The sequence below is a fragment of the Mastigoproctus giganteus genome, chromosome 1 (genome assembly GCF_048544385.1).
Source record: "Mastigoproctus giganteus isolate SK-2022 chromosome 1, ASM4854438v1, whole genome shotgun sequence".
In the NCBI taxonomy this organism is placed as follows: domain Eukaryota; kingdom Metazoa; phylum Arthropoda; class Arachnida; order Uropygi; family Thelyphonidae; genus Mastigoproctus; species Mastigoproctus giganteus.
Window position 1 is genome coordinate 244,141,869 of NC_143575.1, and position 23,057 is coordinate 244,164,925.

General features: G+C 36.4%; 1 protein-coding gene across 4 annotated transcripts in view; it reads right to left on the reverse strand.

The window, feature by feature from the left end:
* Positions 1-208: 208 nt before the first annotated feature.
* LOC150091719 (ras-related protein Rap-2c-like) overlaps positions 209-23,057 on the reverse strand; it is a 47,918-nt gene continuing 25,069 nt past the window's right edge. For all 4 annotated transcript variants that reach the window (XM_090385323.1, XM_090385305.1, XM_090385332.1 and 1 more), the window contains 2 exons: positions 14,100-14,670; positions 209-1,040 (listed from right to left, as the gene is read on the reverse strand). In XM_090385323.1, the coding sequence (XP_090241449.1) occupies positions 14,105-14,650 (546 nt within the window). In that variant the 5' untranslated portion in view covers positions 14,651-14,670 and the 3' untranslated portion in view covers positions 209-1,040; positions 14,100-14,104. The remainder of the gene's footprint in view (positions 1,041-14,099; positions 14,671-23,057) is intronic.

A 23,057-nucleotide genomic window follows, 5' to 3' on the forward strand; every position in this document is an offset into this window, starting at 1 on the left:
ACAAAAAAAAGACAAAACACCTTAGCATCAACAAGATCACACATTTATTGTATTCTTCCAAGTAGTTTACTAAAAATTTATTCTGGAAACTTAAGGTTATTTATTATATACTAATACTTAAAAACTCAAATCAGACATCTAGGAGTTTCTATACAGGCTCAAATGTATGCTAACAGACTATTCAAATGAGGTAAAAAATTCTTTATCGAAAAGTACAACTGGCAAAAATATTTTTCTTGATTTCACTTGACTGAAGACTTGAGATATGTATTGATGCATGCTCAAGTACAAATGTGTGTGTGTGTGTGTGTGCGCAATAGAGAGAGAGAGAGAGAGAATTTCTGAAGTACAGTAGTGAAGAATCATGTTAGAAAACATAACTAAAACTATGTGTGTATATAGATATATATATATCTTGCGACATAAAATACAACTCTTATTATACATTCACTTACAATGTAGCTGACCTTTGGTAAAGTGATTTTTGCCTTTAAAAAGCACCTGCTGGATTTTCTTCCCCCTCTAACATTCCCTTCTTTTCAGGAAGATTTCTCCATAACATTATAAATTATATTTGAGCAAAACAATTCATGATGCATACAGAGATCAACTAAAGTTTTGTAACTTAGAAAAATATATTGTAACTAGTTTTAAAAAATTTAAAATATTAATGGCAGTGTAAAACAATACACGAAAAGATATAGTATCAAAGTTTGTCATAACTGAAAAATTTATAAAAGCTTATTAAAAATTATAATTACTATACTATAGTACAAAGCATTGGTAATAACTAGAAGACTCTGCAGCTCCCTTAACTTCATTGTTGGGGCCTACCTGGATGCTGAAACAGTAACAAACTGTAAAAATAATTCTGGAATATTTTGTTTTCCAAGGCAATGTGGTACTATTGCACAGGAACAGTTCAGCCGAGTGAAATCACTACCATTCTCATAAGGCAAGTGACAATGTCCATGATAAATATACAACTTGGAGAAGTTGGTCCAATACAGTTCATCCAAAGTTTCCCTCATAACAATTTCCTATAAGAGTAATTTTTTGACCAATGAAATGTACAATGATTAAAGAATCTGACAGAAATTATAAATAAATTATGACTAGCAATCAACTCATTATCAAAGTTGTCATCATAAGTTTTCTTAACATTATATACCATATTGCTATAAAATGTACTGTGACAGCATGCATATTCACTGCCAATTCAATAGGCAGTGGATTCCAGTGTGGTATGTAGATGATGAAGCATATAATGTGGCCCTAATTGTAATATTGATGTAGTAAGTAATTCTCTAATTGTGAAAATAATAACAATATAGAATCATTAAAAAGCAGTCCACTGTGTAGGAATTATCTACTAAGACAGTTCAGTGAAATTAATGCAGCAGCAGTAATAAAATCGGTTTATCTGAGGCAGAGAAAAAAGTTAATGACACTATTCATGATCAGAAGTACAGTTATTTACATTCAAGGAAGCAAATCATGGAAGAAACTGAGAGAAACTTCTGAGTCACTATTTATTCATTAATATTGGCATTAGTATTATAATGGTTACATGGAAGTGGATTTTCTGAACCTACTAAAAAAATAATAAAAAATCTCTAGTCACTCATTTTTTCTCCATTGCCAAAATGGAATCTTCTAATTAAAATCTGAACTGTGTCATACTATCTGCCTCAAGTGGCTTAGCAGTAATTTATTTTACTGCTAACCCAACTGTCATTTTCACTTTGCAGTCTGCATTTTCTAATCCATTCCTCATTACAACAATTAGTGCTCTTCATCAACCTAGACACCTTTCTGTGAACCCTCCTAGAAGTTCAATGTCTTTTTTTGAGATGTGCCTCCAGACCTAAACATAGTAACTGAAATGTAGATTTCAGTTACTATGATGTAGATTTCAGTTACAGGCATCCGGAAGGCAAGAAAGTCTTGCCTTCTGGATGCCTGTTTGTATTGTAAGATAAATGTCATGTCAGACTAACTATGTGATTACCACCAGGTATTTTTCATCCTGAACTGTTTTTAACCTCCCCCTTTCTGCCACTCTGTGTATAAATTACTCCTGAGTTTGTTTCCTAGTGCAAAACCTTACATTTAGTAACATGAAACCTTAGTTGCCATTTTTCAAACCATATTTATAACAAGCACAAATAATACTGAAGAAACGTAACCAAATCATCAGCAAAATTTAGCTTCTTATGTATTCCCTTACCAATATTATTAATGAAGATTAGAGGGGAGCCCCATCACCTAAGGAACTCCATTTACTGTGCTTTGAAGAATGCCCATTTATGACTACTCCTATCTCTTATTCTTCAACCAGCCCCTGACGTAACTAAAGCTCGTCCCTGTAATCCTAATTAGTTTCAGTTTGTATTAGCAACCTCTCATGGGGGATTTGCATCCAACAGCTTTATGACATGATAAAAGTAATTAATTAACCAGAATGGTGAGGTAAAATTTTCCTTAATGAACCTATACTGTGATTCCTTTCAGATTCCATATATATAGAGGTGGTTCTGTATTGTGTCCTTAACCACTAACTTCATGATTCTGCCAATCATACAAGGCAGACACACTGGTCTGCAGTTTACCATCACTTCTTTAGGTCCTCTTTTATTGACTAAGGGAAACATTAGCACTCCAGCTAAATGGATCATTTCAGAATCTAATGATGATATCATTCCTAACAATTGTATGCACTCATATGCCATTTTTTTTTTTTTTTTTTTTTTAGTATAACTGAATGTATACTATTCACTCTGCCCTCCCCCCAGTAGAATTCCCCATAGATCCTTCTCGGGGATCATTATATCCCTCATTTTACAGTAAGTTGACACAGCTTCAGTATTTTCTCTTACTTAAAGCATGTTTTCAGTCATAAAGGTCATTACAAAATAATTATTCAATTCCTGTCACTTTGCCTATAGCATCTATGAATCCACTGCTTCCATCCTGTAAGGGGCATGTGATTTACTCTCTTCTTGTATTCACGTAAGAGATTTATGGTAGTTTTGTTACAAATATTCTTATAATTGTATAATGGATTATTGAGAGGCACCAATTCATATGAACTGATGTATCACAATAACCTGTAACTACCCCATAATTGTAATTTTCATTTTATTTAATTTCATTTCAAGGCAACATACAAGTCATGCTTACTTGGCCAAAACCCAGTCACATGTAATCTCAATCTTATTCCTATTTCCTCATAAAATGAGTCAATACATCAAAATCTAATCATTTCAGAATCTAATGATGATATCATTCCTAACAATTGTATGCACTCATATGACATTTTTTTTTTTTTTTTTTTTAGTATAACTGAATGTATACTATTCACTCTGCCCTCCCCCCAGTAGAATTCCCCATAGATCCTTCTCAGGGATCATTATATCCCTCATTTTACAGTAAGTTGACACAGCTTCAGTATTTTCTCTTACTTAAAGCATGTTTTCAGTCATAAAGGTCATTACAAAATAATTATTCAATTCCTGTCACTTTGCCTATAGCATCTATGAATCCACTGCTTCCATCCTGTAAGGGGCATGTGATTTACTCTCTTCTTGTATTCACGTAAGAGATTTATGGTAGTTTTGTTACAAATATTCTTATAATTGTATAATGGATTGAGAGGCACCAATTCATATGAACTGATGTATCACAATAACCTGTAACTTGTAATTTTCATTTTATTTAATTTTATTTCAAGGCAACATACAAGTCATGCTTACTTGGCCAAAACCCAATGGGATTACTGCTACCCATATGCAGTACATGTAATCTCAATCTTATTCCTATTTCCTCATAAAATGAGTCAATACATCAAAATAATGATAAAATAATATAAGACTATATATAATAAAACATTTGTAAATATTAAAACCATAGTATAAATAAAAGTAGATCCATGGTCACTTAATTTCCATCTGGTCACCTATAATTTCTTATGTCCACTTGATGGTGTTTCTGTTCCCAGCACTGGAAGATGGACCTCTACTGAATTCTAGGTCTAATTTCTTTCTTGTGCTTGTTCTCTTATTAATACCATTCTTCTTTTAAACGTTTTGCAGAAAGTTTATTGAAATAATTAAAATATATTCTATCAATAAACAAGAGAGAGATATTTTTCTCACAGAAGAATGTGGTCCTCTGCAAGAAAGGCTTCAAATCTATTAATACAGAGTTCCCCAGAAAGGTGTACAGATTTTTAGGAAATAAAATTAATTACGAATTTCAGAAACTATTATTATCAGGTGTGTACAGAAACAATGGTTTGTGTTACTTTGAGCACAAAGTGGGAATACTGTAAGGGTGTCTTCCTGGCAAATGCCAACCAACCATGTTCCAGATAATCATGCTTAGATGAACACAGATGAAGGAATGCCTTTATTTTCCTCAAATGGGTTCTGTGAACTGTGGGCATGTATTGCAGGTTGGAACAGAGTGCAGATTTGTATATAGTGTAGATCTGGTGAGACCACAAATTGGCCCACTTCAGCATCTAGAATTCTAGACTCCATAGTTTCTTAAAGCTGGTGGGAGGTGCAGCAGACCAAATTTCCAAGGCACAGGATAGCACACCCAATCTCACTGCCCATCTCTGCACACATTCCGGCAGATATACATCCTTCCTAAAATGAAGCCTCCAGACCTCTATACAATAATCTAGCAGTGACCTAACCATAAGGAGGGAAAACACCTTATCTGTGCAAGCAAAGTTCCTATATATCATTGACAAAAACCCCATGAACTGTTGTGGCAACTGTCTGCACTTTATTTTATTTGGTAGTTGTTGGCACATCGGCTTCTGTGGCCATAATGCACCTCCCAAGGTTTTTGCAGTACTTTGATCCAAGCCCGAGGCGGGATTCGAACCCACGACCTTTGGGTTGCTAGGAAGGCACTTTACCCACCCGGCTAGCCCGGTCGGCCTGTCTGCACTGCTCAGAGAACTTTATTTGACTGCACAATTACCCCCCCCCCATGTATTTTTCATTTTCCACTACTCTGGCTTGTCCGATACAGAGAACATAAGCGGAGATGGGAGAAATCCCAGGTGCCATCAGACCCCAACATACTTAATATACTGAGTGTAGTATCACACAGTTGGTATGTTAATATGTGATTACTGCTACCCATATGCAGTACCTTACATTTGTCAATATTAAACTTCAATTACCATTTCTCAGTCCATTGGCCTAATTTTTTCTAGATCTTGTTGCAGTAGTTTACCTTGATTACTGTCATTAACCAACCCCTCAACCTTTATATCATCTGCAAACTCAGACATTAAGCCTGATATACCTTCAATATTATTAATAAATATTGAAAACAACAATGGGCCCAGCACTGATGCTGGGCCCATTGTTGCTAATGGTAGTAGTAGTAGTAGTAGTGGCACTTGATGCAAGAAAGCAAGTGTAGGAGCTTATGCAGCATCAGCCAAAAAAAAAAAAAAAAAAAAAAATCACACCATACCCTCCAAATGCCTGTTCCCCTTACCCTGGGGAACTCCACAAATAGCATTAGACCATGAAGAGCAGTGTCCATTGATTATCACTCTCACTCTCTTTCTCTCTCTTCTACTCAACACCCCTTTATCCATAGTAGCAATTTGCCCTTAATGCCATACTGCTCCAATTTGTACAGTAGTCTTCCATATGCAACAGTATCAAAAGCTTTCCTAAAATCCAAGTATATGATATTATGATATCAAATTTATTTTTTGCATCCAGTTCTTTTGTGATCACATCATAGTATTCAATCAAATTGGTCAGACAACACTTTCCCCTAACAAACCCATGCTATGTCTGAACTATAACTGCAGTCTTGTCTAGATGATCCTGCAGTACTTCTTTAACCAGTGCCTCCATTAATTTCCCAAGAACAGAAGTTAAACTAACAGGTCTGTAATTACTCGTGTCACCCTTTGCATTTGCACATATCCAGTCCGTGGAGAACTCTCCTGAGTCCAAGGAAGCTCTCATAATTATGGCTAAGGGTTTGCTTACTTCCTTTGCTGTCTCTGTTAATATAACTGAATAGATCCCATCCATCCGGGTGCCTGTTTTATGTTTAGTTTCAAAAATTTAATTTCCACTTTCCTTTCAGTTATAACAATATCATTTAGCTCCCCCTTTAGAGTTTGATAAACTTCTCATCACCCATAAAGAATTCCTCATGTGTGAATACAGATGGAAAATACCTATTCAGTTTTTCAGAAACCTGAGCAGGGTCATCAACAGTAAAACCATGGACATCAAGTGGCCCATGGCGATTAAATCCCCTTCCATCTACTGTTAACAAAAGCAAAACCTTTGCTGCTGTTCTTTGCATTATTTGCCACAGACTTCTCATAATCTTCCTTAACTTGCCTAATCTCCTATGTGACTTGATTACAGACTAGTTTATATATAACATAGGCTTCTGTATCACCTGATAATTTATATGCATCCCACACAGTTTTCTTCTCTGCCACAAGTCTCATCAGTTCATCTGACATCTCCATTTAGGCCTTGAACAGTATTTCTTAGTTGGTATGAAAAGCCTAGTAGCTCCTATGATTATATCCCCTAATGCTTCCCATTTAGAATTTACTGTTGGTCCCACTGCATAAAATTTAAAAACTGTCTGGGACCGTACGAAAGCAAAAACCACCCTTACGTAGTCATCCCCTTACAAAAGCAAAAGTCTTTCCCTTTACCCTTGATAGTAGTTATATATTTAAGTAAATTCCATATGAGTACACCGTGATCACTGCCACCCAGTGGTTCTTTTATCTGCAGATTATTTATGTATGAAGAATCACTGCTAATAACCAGATCAAGAGTACTGCTTCCTGTTGTTGTTGCCTCTCTAACATGCTGCTGTAGAAAACAGTTATCCAATAAATCCACAAAAGTCCTGCTAGTGTGTGAGTGACCAACTGACAAATTCCAGTCAACTACTGGAAAGTTAAAATCCCCATAAGACATTCTGATTTATTGGCCCATTCTATTTCTCTATATAGCTGTTTGGTATATTCATCACAGTCATTCCACCTATAGCACATTCCCACTCTCATTTTTGTTTTCCTAGTGCTCATGTCACACAAAACTGACTCAGCACTGCTCTGTCATCCAATCTCTATCTGGTAGTGCATCCAATGTCAACTGGGTGCACTGCCTTAGATTTAATATACTCCTTAACTAAAGGCATAACTCCTCCCCTTCCTGTCCTGTCTGTGCTTTGCCTGATTCAACAAAAAAAAATCTTGCATCCTCTTTCATCCTTTACTTCAAACCATTCACAAAATTCAACTTGGCAATTAAGATCATCTTCACATTGTGTAGTAATCTCAGCATATAAGATTTGCACTTAGCGCTTTTGAGAATTCGGCGTACACTTGCTCTATTGATCCTAGTCTCACAAGTAACTCATCTTACAGATTTTTGTTGTGCTCATGTGAATTACTGAAACACCATACAAACTTTTCTCATGGGTTGGCAAGTGGGAACTTCCTGACCTTTGTGTGCGCAAATTTAAGATATACAGTACTGTGCGAGTACATACAGTACTGTATGAACTTTACACTCATTTTCAGATTTTCAATACCTCATTAAACCTTAATATGGTATGTACATAGATAAGAATGCATGTGGGTTTTGAGGAGTGTGTATATATATCTACATTTTGAAGTGAACTTCAAAATGTAGATTTCTAATTATTTTCTTTATTTGAGGTTAATTATTATTATTAATTAATTAATAATAATACAATGGTGTTAATGCTCACAGCAGAACAAACTTTCCCTTCATAATGAATTGCCCTAGTAATTAAAACAACTTTAAAACATGTTTGAAAATACTGCAATACTGGGGCAATTTTTTGTGACGGCAAAGTTGTTCTTCTGTGAGTTAAGACCACTGCATTAACTGAACAATTAAAATCCTGCTGCCTGTAACAAACACATAAGAGGATAGACAGTCCTCCTAACTCCTTATAATTTGCTAACTATTTTATTTTATAATTTATTAATATTATCATTAATAAATATTTCAATATAATAATTTTATTTGTTTAATTATTAATTACATAAGTTCATAATAATATTCATTTATATAATTATTATTATTACTTAATTCCATCCCATAAAATACAGAATGCCATATCTTTATATTCCATATTCACAAACTGTGACTGGCTTTTCAATATGTAAGGTTTCCCCTCCTTTCACTTTTACCGTTGTGACCACAGTTTGGGTATCAGAAAAAGTAAAAAGCATAAGAACAGTTCTTTTGTCTTTCCATGCCAGCACTTGAACTGTATCCACCTTTTGGAAACCAATGACTATGTTTTTCAATTTTCTCTGTCGTCTTGATCTCTAGTGGTAAATTCTGTTTCCCATAACAGTGCCTATTAAGTGTATATTCAGTTTATGTGGTCCTTCTGTTAGTTCAATACTAGTGTAAAATTGGTCAGTGAACAAATTAAATCCACCACCCTCAACACTTTGAAGAAGTTTTTGGATGAGATGAAGCCAAACCAGCATTGGTTGACAGGCATCATCAATTTCTTCATCACTGTTGACTGAAGATATACTGTTGGGATCAAAAGTAATGTCATCCTCACTATCGGACAAAATTAAATCAAATTATGAATCAGAAAGCTCTAAAAATTTCTTCATCAGAAAGGCCTTTTCAAGTTGTTGATGCTATGACTAAACATGCTGTTAGAGAGTAAAAACACACACTGAACACTAAAAATGAAGAAGGAAAAACCACTGGCTGTTAACAATTGAATATAAACATTCAATTAGTTCATCAAAGTGTTTATATGAAGTATAAATAGAAGAGAGTTCAAAAATTACACTGAAAGAGCAGGAAAACAAGCAGTAAAAGTGGCAATACAGAAAGGTACGTCTGATGGAACATTGGGCCGGAAGAGAAATTTTTTGATGGTGCATGGGAGGAGACACTAGGATGCAAAGGGTTAATGAAGAGGCCACTTGCACTAACTGGAAAAAGATAGTCTTCCTTAAATTATTCATAGATATATGGAAACAGAGATTTACAACATGGATAAGACCAGGTTATTTTTTTTTTTTTGCTCTCTACCCACAAAATCTCTCATACTTAAGTCAGGAAATGTGGGACGGGGGAAAATAGGGCAACTTTTGTATCAACAGTGAAGGAGAAAAGAGACTATTGATTATCAGGAAGTCACTATAAATTGAAGAGTTTCAAGAATGCTGACTGGACCAAACTTGCTGATGCATTGTAGCATGCAAATAAGAAAGCATGGATAATGTTACTATTTTCAAAAAAAAAAAAAAAAAAAAAAGAAAAAAAAAAGGCTTTCTAAGTTTGACAAGAAAAATGTGCTAACAGAAAAAAAAAAAAAGTTCTCTTTTTGAATAATGCACCATGAAATACCCAAGTTAAAATCAAAAAATGTAACATCATACAAACTTTTCTCACGGGTTGGCAAGTGGGGACTTCCTGACCTTTGTGTGCGCAAATTTAATAGCAAAAAACAGTTGTTCACTTCACTATATTTTTTTTTTTTTTTTTTTTCAGGGAATCCTAACGAATCCAATTAATATGAAAAAGGAAATTGAAAACATCTGTGAATGTCTCCACAAAGATTTTAATAAGTGTTAAGATCTATATATTATATGATTTAAGTGACTGTAAAAATGGGAAGTGAATAAACAATTCTTGTGTGTTAAAGAAAAGTCTAAAAAAGAAAATTTAAAACAAAACTAGAGTACTCTAGATACTTATTTTGACAAGAAGTGATATTCAAACTGTAGGTACAAGAGGCAGACAAAATAATGGAAACTACTGATATGAAAGTAGTAGTTTTTGTAATGGCCACACAAATTTATGAACATGTAGTGATTATTATTTTTTTTTTTTTGTTTCTTGCAGGTAGTACTGCAAAGGAAAGACAATAAAAGACTGTTTATTTAGGTGATATAAAAAGATAATTGAAGAAAATTACTGATTTGTCTGAATTCCAAGAAGTCAAATTATTGGCTCATTTAGCAGGATCATTGACAACAAACTGCTGAGCTGCTTAATATATCCAGAGCAACTGTGTTGAAAGTCTGGAAACACAGACTTTCAAATACAATGAATTGTGGCAGAAAATTGAAGCTGACTGAAAGAGACCACTGGACATTGAAAAGGATTGCAGCCTGAAAACATAAAACTACTGCCTCAAAAAATAACTGCAGGATTTAATGACACCATTATTAATGGTGTCATTAAATCCTGCCGTGTCTTGACCTAAAAATATCTTGATATTTTTTAAGTCATATCTTCACCCTGAACAGGCAAATTACGGATACTGATTATCTTGATATTCTGAGTGACAAGGTTCATTCCATTGTGAAAACACTGTTTCCCACAAACAATGCCATGTTTAAAGGTGATAATGCTCCATACACACAGCCAGATGTATCCAATTTTGGTTTGAGAAGCATGAAACTGGGCTAAGCACAGGCAATGGCCTGCACAATCATCACCAGACTAAAATTATTGAGCTGCTGTGGACATATTTAGAGAGAAGAATGAGAAGCAGTTATCATTTACCTTTATCACTCAACGACTTTGAAATGTTCTTCCATGACAAATGGTATAATATTTCTCTTAAAACAGTTCAAGGTTTGTTTGAATCTATTCACATAGAATACAAGTTGTTTTAAAAGCAAAGGGTGGCCCAACATCATATTAGTGCATGACTGCATCTCTGATTGCAGGTGTTTCCATTATTTTGCTGACCTGTGTACATTTATAACATGTACTAAGCCCTTGATGTAGGATTTAATTTTACAGTACTGATGACAACCAGAAAAAATAAATAAATCTGAGAAAATCATACCAGCTCCATTATAAGCAATTATGAAAGTTGTTTTTAAGCTTTTCATAAAAAATAACTAAAGCAATTATGACAAAGTTCTTGGGAGAAAAACCATGTAACCTCCACCTGAGACCAACTCACTTAATGCACTGTGAAAAAGGCCCATAAAAATTCTCATGTCACTGATGAGATTTGAACTCTGTCTTTTCCACTTAGTGTGGGGAGGATGGTAATTATATCAGCTGTGCTACATGTGAGGGCTATAATGTTGACAGTATTATTAAAAATAATAAAAAAATTGTAACAAAAAATATCTATTTATCGCCAACATTTCAGACTTTTAAAAGTTATGATGTAAAAGTTGTCCATGCAATTACATGGATTAACAAGAAAAAAAACAAAAAAAACTTAAATATAATTAAATGAAATGAAACTTAAATGAAAATGATTTATTGTCAGAGCCCATATAATATTATTGACTGTGAAAAACAAAAATATTTTGAAATATTAATAAATGACCATAGTGTTTAATATTTCGAGATAGGAGCAGAGAAGACCTGATGTTTCAGACATTAAAATTAAATTAATAAATTTGTTACTGAGATTAAACTTTAATTAAATAATTTAATTAAAGTTTAGTCACAGTAAACAAGAAAAATTCTTTGTTTGTTAGTTCAACCATGACAAACAAGTGGCACCAAGCATGTATGAAATGTTGCAATATTGATGATAAGTGGATAAATGCAATTACTTATGCTAGACCATACATACATTTGTACATACATGTATGGTCTGGCATTGTATGTTTAAAGTCTTGCAGTTTTACTTATACTCTGAATAAAATTTCAATTCTAATGGGGAATTCTAATGATTCTTGCACTAGAGTGCAATTGATTGTTGCACTAGTGATTCTTGCATCAAGCCAAGGATTATTGCACTTGGCTTGACAGTACTTCATGACTTGAATGGGCAACCTACTAACAAAAAAGATTTACATTCACACTCTTGCATTCCTGCAGAAGAAGCTCCTGCTCTTTGGCTAATTATACCTTCTTATTGATGTGGAAACTACAGAATTCTCTGAAATGAATGTCGTTGTGTAGCCTGTATACAATATGAAGAACAAGCTATGCTTAATGGAAGTTGAAATGAATAACAGATGCTCAACCTATAAACTGAGTGAAGAAACACTTTCACATCACAGTGGTCTAGGAGAGGGTGAATTGGTAACCACCGTGACATCTGCAAAAAACATGTGGCCATGCAGCACTGTAACAATGCTGTATGGCTATGTTTCAAATTTCTTTACTTCCTATGTGCTTTGCTGGATCTTAATGAGTTCGTTCTATGTTCAGACTGCAAGTTGGACACATTTCATCAAAAGTTAATTCATTTCATGAATTTTGGTCTTCACTCTTTTCCATAATACAAACTGATGTTTTTCTCTTTCCATTAACAAACAGGATTCCAAGCACAATGGGTGCTTTCAATTTCTCCAACTTTATAAACATAATAGTATTATTGGAAATTTCATGGATGGTTTCTAAAAGGAGTAAATTGGTGGTCCATTTACATTGCTTAGGAATTACATGCAGCTCTATATCTTGTTCTTAGTCAATCACAAAAAAAAAAATATATATATATATACAGAGTGATTCACTACCAGTGTGACAAACTTGCAGGAGGTGTAGGGGGCACAAAGACGAATCGGAATCACATAGCACTGCAGGGTCCGAAATGCCTTCGTCATGCGGTAGAGGACGTTGAACTGGAGGTCGCGTGAACAGCGATCCCGATGGAAGTCAGCATTTGCGAACCAGTTCCCGAGGCAGTAGGATGGACGAATATTCAAACGTTGAATTGGCCGACATGCACCTCGCGTATGGAGCCGCGGACTGTAACGGACGCGCCGCTCTGCGCTTGTACCAGGAATGTTTCCCGCATAGGCGTGCTCCTCATCATACGATTTTCGCACGTGTGCACAGAAGGTTACGTGAGACTGGTTGTTTCACTGGTTGTTTCATGAATCGAGAGCGAACGATGAGGATGCCACACAATGAGAAGAATGTCCTACGTCTTGCAGAAGGCAATCTGAGTACGAGTACTCGAGCGATAGGCCAACGATTGGGTATTTCCCAATCCACTGTATGGAGAATACTGTCAACAAACCAAATGAGTTCATACCATCTGCAACACGTCCAATCATTGGAGCCTGAGGATTATCCACTCCGGAGGACTTTTGCTACTTGGTTTCTTCAACAGAAACGGTTTGCAAATGCTGACTTCCAGTGGGATCGCTGTTCACGCAACCTCCCGTTCAACGTCCTCTACCATATGACGAAGGCATTTCGGACCCTGCAATGCTATGTGATTCTGATTCGTCTTTGTGCCCCCTACACCTCCTGCAAGTTTGTCGCACTGGTAGTGGATCACCCTGTATATATATATATATTTTTTTTTTTTTTTTTTTTTTTGTACATTATACCCCCAGGGTCCTGAGCTGGATATCATCATTCTTCTCTTTCTTTGTGATTCCTCTCTCTCTCTCAAGGTAATAGGGAAATTTTTTTTTTTGGCCGGTGCAGCATAAGCCTCACTCAGGCTTCCTTGCACCATATGGCTAATAATAATAATATGTTTGCCAGCAGAAGATACAAAGTTATCTGAGCAAGCACAGACAACTTTGCCTCTTCTCTTTGTGCTTTTCAAAATCCTTTCATAAGGTAAAACAGTGTAGTGTCAAAATGAACAGCTCTTATTTTCAGAAAAATATGTGATTGCATTTTAGAATGTTCTGCCCTAAACTTTGGAGTTTCTACATTCTTTTAGAATATGGTGTATTCTTGGCACTGACTCTTTTATCATTGGTGGTGTTGCTGAGTGTTTTTAGACACATCAAGGACAGACTATATTGTGCTGTCGTGTATTGTCTGTTCACATACTGATTTACATCATAAATGTAAATTCAAAATCTCTCTCTCAGACTGGTTAATTACAGACCCACACGAAGAGGCCTTTAGAAATTCTTCCAATCTATGATGGGACTTGAACTTAGTCCTCTCTGAACAACTGATAAACTGATAAAACCACTATCATAACCTTGCAATCCCAGGGTTGACTGACCAACTTTTTATTATGCGAAATAAGAATTCTTAATGCAACGAAACTATGCTAGGATTAAAAATTATATTGGAATATTAAAAATAATCTTAAAACAATTGAAAACTTACCATTTTCAAAGTATAATACAACAAGAATAATTCTGCTTCTCTTTGGGTGGTGTATAGCTCATTTCACGCACTATTTCAGCAAATACTTCATTTACATTACATTTACTTTTAGCTGATGCTTCCATAAAAGGACATCCCCACAGCTGGGAAAGTCCCATACCTTCTGTTGTCACAACTTCTCTTTGATGTTCTAAATCCATTTTGTTTCCAACTAGAAGAAGTGGTACATTATCAGTATTTTTTACTCTAATTATCTGTTCCTTCATGTTTTTAATGTCTTGGAAAGTTTGGTGACTTGTAATACTATACACAACTACAAACCCTTGACCATTCTTGATGTACAAGTCCCTCATTGATGCAAATTGTTCTGTACCAGCTGTATCTAAAATTTCTAGCACACAAGGTGCTGAATCAACTTCTATCTCTTTCCTATAAAAGTCTTCAATAGTTGGATCATACTTTTCCATAAAGGTTCCTGATACAAACTGAACTGTCAATGCACTTTTTCCAACACCCCCACTTCCTAACACAACTACTTTGAACTCCCTCATGGTATTTTTGTGGAGTCAGTCTAGAGAAAATTTAAAAATATATTACATTAGGATAGTTTTTTAAAATATGTGTATCAAACTCCATGTATGTTTCTGTGACAAATAATAGTTTCCAAATCTTGTAATATATACTCAGAGAACAATTTATTAGGAACAACACTGTACAGTATTATAGGACTATAATATAGCCATTTCAGTGTACTCATATAGGTTACTGTAAAATCTGTTAACATATTTTGTAACACTAACAGCAGTAATTAGCCCCAACATGGACTCCACAAAAATGACAGTAAATTTTTTTCTGGCATATTCAGTCATGCAGACTGGAAAGCACACCTCATTTTTGGGACAGTGGATGGAAGCTAATCTACTTGCTTGGAACCTATATGCTCTTGAAATCACTCCTTCAGGCCTGACTGTATAGTTCATTATCCTGCTGGGCATAGCTATCACAGGAGAAATGGAGGTTACTTCCACCACTCCCACCTTTCCTAGTTTTTTTTAGCCTCCAGTTATGGGAACTGCTGATCCACTTCAGACATTTGTTTTCATTATGTGTTAAACAATAAGTGTGCACATAGCAGTAGGATCTTTTGTTACTGTAGCCTAAACTGGAATGTCTAGAGAGATGTTAGCAGCATAGCCATTTGGTGAACCCATACAATTTGTACTGACTGCTCATTTTTTGGGCCAAGAGTCATTCCCTATGCACTTTCCATGCTGTTTCACACAGAAATGTCAGCACTGCCACTGCAGAAGCTGGGTTGTTCAGAATTTGTGCTGAGGCAACTACAACTATAAAGTGTCAGTTTACTACACAAACTTCATGCATTCTATGGTTCAGTTTGCCTATTTTGAAGAATGAAAAACCAGCATTCACAGAAGTTCCTGTCCTGATAGGAGGTATTTCTCAACTTTACAGGAATCATAAACCAGCAATGGAAATTGACTCATGCCTTTTCTAAATAGGGTGAGAAAGCAACATGCTATCCACTTGTCACATGTAAAAGGTACTGCTGTGGGAATATAAATACCTGGAATTTTACTGTAGACATATTAGCATGCAGCAGAATCTTATTTTCTTGAAATGAAGTGGTGGTGGTGGTCCTAATAAATTGTTTAATGAAAGAATTGACAAATGATAAATAAAAACTTGACCTTGATATATAAAAACTCTTCACCGGGTTGTAATATTGCAAAGTTTACAAGGTTTCAAAAAAACACAAAAACAAAAAAAAAAAAAAAAAAAAACACAGACAAATAAGCATACTTACGGGTTGGAGGACACTATCCATTTCAAATTAGGGTCCTGAGGTGAAGGACTTATAGTTTTCTTACTCTTGGAAGCACTTTTGAGTGGTACAGTGTTAAAAATACCTCTACTTAATGTATAACACTTCAAATAGTAACCCACCAAGTTTCATGCAATTTCAGTGTCTTTTTTAATTACAGGTCCTGAAATAAACAAAGTTGCGTGAATGAGAAAGGATGGACAAAATCAGTCACTATGAAGTCACCAATTATTTGGGGGGGGGGGGGGGGTACTGATGCCCCCTTCCTATTCCATGGTTAAGAAGTAGGCAGCAAATTTTAAATCAGGGAGGAAGAGCCTAGAAAATGATCCATACTGTAGAAGCCCTGCAACATCCATCACTCCAAAGTTGTTGACAGTGTTTTTTTTTTTTTTTTTGTTGTTGGCGCATTTGGCTTCTGTGGCCATAATGCACTTCGCAAGATTTTTGCACTACTCTGATCCAACCCTGAGGCGAGATTCGAACCCGTGACCTTTGGGTTGCCAGGTAGGCACTTTACCCACCCGGTTAGCCCAGTTGGCTGTTGACAGTGTGCAAGGTCTGGTGATAAGTGATCAACGAGCGACAGTTCGATACATTGCCAGCATCTTGGGCATCTCATCTGAATGTGTGTACCACATAATAACAGAGGTTCTTGCTATGAGAAAGGCATCAGCATGATGGGTCCCAAAGTTGTTGATAGCAGATCAAAAATGCATAATAGTTGTCGACTAAACATTTGCATTCATTTTCAAGCAGAGTCAAAAACCTTCCTTTCAAGGTTTGTGACCATGGATGATATTGTAGGTCCATCACATTAAGTCAGAGACAAAGGAGCAGCCCAAACAGTGGAAACACAGCTCTTCTCCCTCTCCAAAGAAAGCCAAGTTTATTCCTTCTGCTGACAAGGTGGTAGTATTGATTTTTTTTGGGTTGCTGATGGAGTGTTGCTATTGCATTAACTTCAGAAAGCCCAGACACAGGGTATATTATGCAGACCTAGTGAGGCATTTGTGTGAAAACATAAAAAAAAAAAAAAAACAACTCAGCAAACAAATCCTGTTCCATCTGGACAATGTGCCTGCTCACAAGTCTGTCACTGCCATGGCTGCACTGCATGAATGCAGCTTTTGAAATTTTGGATCATCCCTCAATTTTCCAGGTCTAGCACCATCGGATTCTCACCTATTTCCTGATTTGAAAAATACCTGGCTGGCATCCATTTTTTCACTGAAAGTGATGTCAATATAGCAGCGCAGTGGATGCATTACTGGAAGCCCACGAGAAAACTTTCTTTGCAGCTGGAATCAAAACATTTCAGATCAGTGGCAAAAGGGTTATTGACTCCAAAGTGGCCTATGCTGAAAAGTAAAGTTACCAGACTCCTCAAATAAACTCTTCATACTCAGGCAACGAACTAATACAGATTCAGTTAGTCAAACCTCATCCATATAATTGGAGAGTGATATCCACTAAAATTTTGTAACAAAGTGGAGGAGGTAGCTGTTTAACAAGATCTTCAAGGTCTGTGTTAGTGATAGCATTAGCATTAGTAGAGGCATATAATGCAAAAAAGCAAGTTTATAACAGCATCAGCCAAAAAAAAAAAAACCTTCCCATTTCACCCATCCAATCACTACAAAGGTTTGTTCCAGCAATCAACCACCCACTGGCTAAAGGCAAATTTCCGTACATCTATTCTACAACTGTCTTTACTGGATTTGAATATATGCCCCCTCAGGTGGGCAATCTGAGAAACAGGAAGAATCAGCACTGAGCTTACTCAAACAATTCAAGGCTTTATATATCTCGATCAGATCACCATGTAGGTGCCTAGTCTCCAGACACTACAATATGCAGAACTTAAGCCTTTCTTGGTATGACGACCTTTTTTTCTCCCCTCGTCAATCTCGTTGCTCTGTTCTGTACTTGTTCCAGCAGCTCTACATCCTTCCTAAAATGAGGCCTCCAGACCTGTATGTAGTACTCAAGGCCTGACCATCGCCTTATACAAGAGGATAATCACCTCCTTATCCCTGCTAGCAGAATTCCTGTATATCATCGACAAGACCTTATGAGATGTTCTGCCAGCCTGTCTGCACTGCAAAGAAAACTTTATATCTGGCTGCACAATTACCCCCAGGTCTTTTTCATTCTCCACTACCCTGAGTGCAGTACCGCACTGTCGGTACATTACTCTGGGGTTACTGCTACCCATATACAGTACTTTGCATTTGTCAATGTTAAACTTCAGTTGCCACTTCTCGGCCCATCTGCCCAACTTTTCTAGATCCTGTTGCAGTAGCGTACTGTCGTTAACAACCCTGCCAACCTTTGTATTGTCTGCAAACATGGACATTAAGCCTGATATATCTTAATCAATATCACTGATAAACATAGAAAACAACAATGGGCCCAACACTGAATCCCAGGGAACTCCATTAATAACATTAGTCCACAAAGGGCAGTGTCCAGTGATTACCACTCTCTGTTTTCTTCGACTCGACCATCATTTTAACCATAGCAGCAACTTGTCCTTAATGCCATACTGTTCCAAGTACAACAGTATCAAAAGCTTTCCTGAAATCCAAGTATTTGATATCAAAATTATTTTTTTGTATCCAGACTTTTATAAATGCTTTGTGACCGTATCGTAGTATCCAATCAAATTGGTCAGACAAGTTTTTCCCTTAACAAATCCATACTGTCTGAACTATAACTGCAGTCTTGTCTAGATGATCCTGCAATGCTTCTTTAATGTGAGTCCATTATTTTACCCAGAACAGAAGTTAAACTAACAGGTCTGTAATTAGTCATGTCATCTTTAGATCCCCTTTGTGAATTGAAGATACACATTTGCACATCTCCAGTCCATGAGGACCTCCCCTGAATTCACGGTTATAATTATGGCTAAGGATTTGCTTACTTCTTTTGCTGCCTCCTTTACTATAACTCCTTTCATTAGATGCCATGCACCCCAGGTGCCCTTATGTTTAACCTCAACAATTTCTCCTCCATTTTACTCTTAGTTATTACAAAATCATTTAGATCCCTGTTACAGTTTGATAAACTTCTGGCCTCTACTTCCTCCACAGAATTCCTCATGTGTGAATGTAGATGCAAAATACTCATTTAGTTTGTCAGCTACCTGAACAGGATCATCAACAGTTGAACCATTGATATCAAGTGCAATCTGATTCATCCCCTTCCTTCTAGAGTTTACATAAGTAAAGAAGTTTTTGCTGTTTTTCTTTGCATCCTTTGCCAAGGATTTCTCGTAATATGCCTTCACTTACCTAAACTCCTTTGTGACTTGATTACAGACTAGTTTATACCTACCTTTCGTGTTGCCTGATAATTTATATACATCCCATGCATTTTTCTTCTCTGCCACCTGTCTCATTAGTTCAGCTGACATCCATTTAGGCCTAATTTTTAGTTAGTATGAAAAGCCTAGTAGCTTCTAACGTTAATTCCTTGAATGCTTCACATCTAGAATTTGGTGTTGGTAACATCATCAGTTGGTCCCACTGTTTAGAATTTAAAAACAGTCTGAAACCACTGTAGTCATTTTTACAAAAGAAAAACCCCTTTACGCCTGATGGTAGTTACAACTTCAAGTAAATCCCACATAGGCAGTAGCATGCGATCATGACTGTTATTGTTATTTGGTTTTTAGGAGCATTAGCAACTAAGGCCACATTGCTCCGGGATATGTGGTGGTCATTCCCTGACCTTTCCGCATCCTCCATATTTGGTGGTGACGGGCTCGAACCCCGGTCTAATCAAGAAGCGTGTGCTACGCACTGCTGCTCCTTTCCACCTGGCTACGGAGGCGCCTTCAATCATGACTGGACATGGTTATATCCACCCAACAACATTAACAAACTCAGCAAGATCTTTAGAGATAATCTCTCAGTGGTCAGCCAGAAGGAACCACTAGGTGGCAGTGATTACAGTGTGCTGGTGTGTGATTTACTCCAAGACGTAACTACCATCAGGGAGTTGGTGGGAAGTACAATGACACAAGTGTTAGAGTGATTGCAAGTACCATATAGACAGCAACAGCTTCCACATGTGTAAAGTAACGTGTTTTAATAATATTATTGAGTCTTTCAGGATGGCCACACTAATTGTGGGCAGCAGTTGAAGCATTACTGTCTTGTTGGTAAAGTGCATGGTTCCTGAATGAAGGAGTTACTTGTGGAGTTAGATCTGTTTCTTGCAAACAGATGCATGCCAGTTTATGATTGACTAGATCACAGATGTCTGCTGAATTGCTACAAAAGCCTCTACAGTTGTTCCACTAGATTATATGAGAGGTGATCATTAAATTTGCGGATTGGGTCCAAAATTTTATGTTTAATGTGTGAACTTTCCATAACTGCTGCTAGAGGCAACTCTCCCTGATTGCTCCTGAGCAGACTCTGTGTGCACACGCCAGTACTTGTGAGCTAGTGTTGCATGAAGAGAGTTTTTTTTAGCCACGTGTCACTGACGATTGTTTTGAAGCAAATATCATGTCGGACATAAGATTGAATACTGATATGTGATTTGTTATTGGCAGATGGGGCTTAAATGCATTGGAAACAGTTAAAGAGATGAATGAAGCGTACGGTTATGAGTGTCTTGGTAGGACGGCCATATTCTGTCGTGACCGAACTTTCCGGTGTGAAGTGGTTTCTCCATCAAGACAATGTCATGGCTCCATATGTCTAATACTGTGCAGCCAGTGATCACTGCCATAGGTGCCGAGGTTCTACCACCCCTCCTTTATTCACTGGATTTAGCCCTGTGTGATTTCTTCCTGTTTCCATGCCTGAAGAAAAGAATTACTGTCTTGCTCTGAAAGACGAGAATTTTGCATCTGAAACAATGATGCTTGCAGAACCACAACAGAAGTACCTTGCAGTCTCTCGAAAAATGGCTTGCAAGATGCATTTAACATATGGGTACAATGGTGGTGAAAGTATGATGACAATTAAGATAAGATCTTGCACCAATCCATGAATTAAATGATTACTCCTCGTATTATGCATCAGTAAACCCTCGCTATTCGCGGGGGTTACGTTCCTGAGAAATGTCGCGAATACCGAAAACGCGAATACTGAGATATGGCTCCCATAGTAATAAAGGGGTTCCGTTCCAAAGTATGAAATATATAAGAAAAACTAGTCTAAAATTTTGTCTATGTATGTATTATATGTACCTTCATAATATGACTGTACATGACAGTACATAGTGAAATGCAAGCATATGGCATCGAAATGAAAATAAGAAACAATTTAATATTAAATGTAATATTTATTAGAAATTTCAAACAAATCTTTCAAATCAGCACCTTTGCTAGCAAAAAAAAAACATCCCGCCAGTGCTATCACCAGTTTCGCTAAAGTGTTGATAAAGAAGTTTTGCCTTTTCACGAATGATGAGTGAACTTAACGGAATTTTATTTTGAGTTCGGTCTTCTATCCACAGATTTAAAGCTTTTCCATTTTTTTAAATTTAACATCACGAGTTACAGAGCAAATTTTTGAAGCAATCAGCGCGGTTTCACGGACACTACGGCAGATTTTTTCTTCCGATTTCTTGATTGATCGTACTGTTGACTCATTGATTTTATAATGTTTTGCCACTGAGGAGACACTTTCACCTTTAGAAATTTTGTCTAATAACTCAATTTTATTCGCTAGTGTCATCACCTTCTTTGATATTTTCACATTTCTCTTTTTATTCGTAACCATATTTTTGTAGGGGTTAGAAAGAACTTGACCACAATAAAGTCACTTTCTTCCGTTAATGCACTCGAAAAAGTCTATTTTACACTGCAAAACGGTAGAGTTATCATTTTTGTAAGCATATCAATTTATAAATTGATAAATTTATTCAATTTATAAACATATAAATTAAAATCAAACGACGAAACCTTCCATGACTAACACATACTGAACAAGGATTAGCGAGAAACATCCACGCTCGCGATTTTTTCACCCCTCTCCCCCCACCCACTGAGTGCTGTTTTGACCGGGAAAGATAATTTTAGCCACGCCCATGTTTTTATGGCGGAAAATATTCACGGCGTTTTAAAATTCACATTTTTTTAGGTTTCATTTTATATTAAATCGGCGATCGCGAATACACGAAACCGCGAATACAGATACCGCGAATAGCGGGGGTTTACTGTACTTGGTTTTAGCAGAGGAAATGAATCTCTCAGTTTATCTGATATTGGAGACAATATTTATTATGGTCCATTTCAGTTTTAGTTCTTTCTTAGAAATTACAGGTTGGTGTCCAGTGTCAATATCATCTTCTGAATGGATCTTTAATATGTTTTCTGGGCTGACTTTGTCATTAATGTCCATAGGCCAGGATAACTTATTTTACAATCAGATCAGTTATTTTCTTTTCTACTGTTAGAAGTGATTGGTAGCTTGGAATTGAGTCTGGAATATTACTGGCTTGAACTGTTATTGGTCGCTACCTAGGAGACTGTTGTGCAGGGATCAGGCACAATCAACAAGTGATAAATTCACAGAGATTGAGAGATCAGTTTAGAACAGTTTGCATATTTGTTGACTGTTTGCTATTTGCTTGCAAGTTTTTGAATAGGCTTGGTGATTGCCCTTACTGTTTGGACATATTACAGACTGGGACATTTACAGAACATTCAATTTGTGCATTATCTTTGGATCTACATTTCGGACAGATAGAGATTCTTCAGCATGCTGTTTGAGAATGCCCATATTTCTGATATTTAAAGAATTTTAGAGGATTAGAAATGTATCAGATTTGACATGTAGCATGTAGAAATCGGTATGCCATTTTTTAAACTAGTATTCATTTTGCTTGCTCAACCTTTTGCATGAGTTAAGTTACATAGGGAATTACCTTGAAAGGCACTCTACCAAGGGATAAGCATTTTAAGAAAGTCTCTGAGTATTCTTGTAGTTTCAATCAATAGGTCTCCAGACTTTTGATCACCTTTGGCAAGCCAGCAGCATTTTCCAACATTTTTGGATGAGGAAAGGTGATAATTTGCTCAGTGGCTGATCCAATAGTGAATGAAATATCAGGAATGATAGGAATTCCTGCTCATATAGGACACTTGTTCT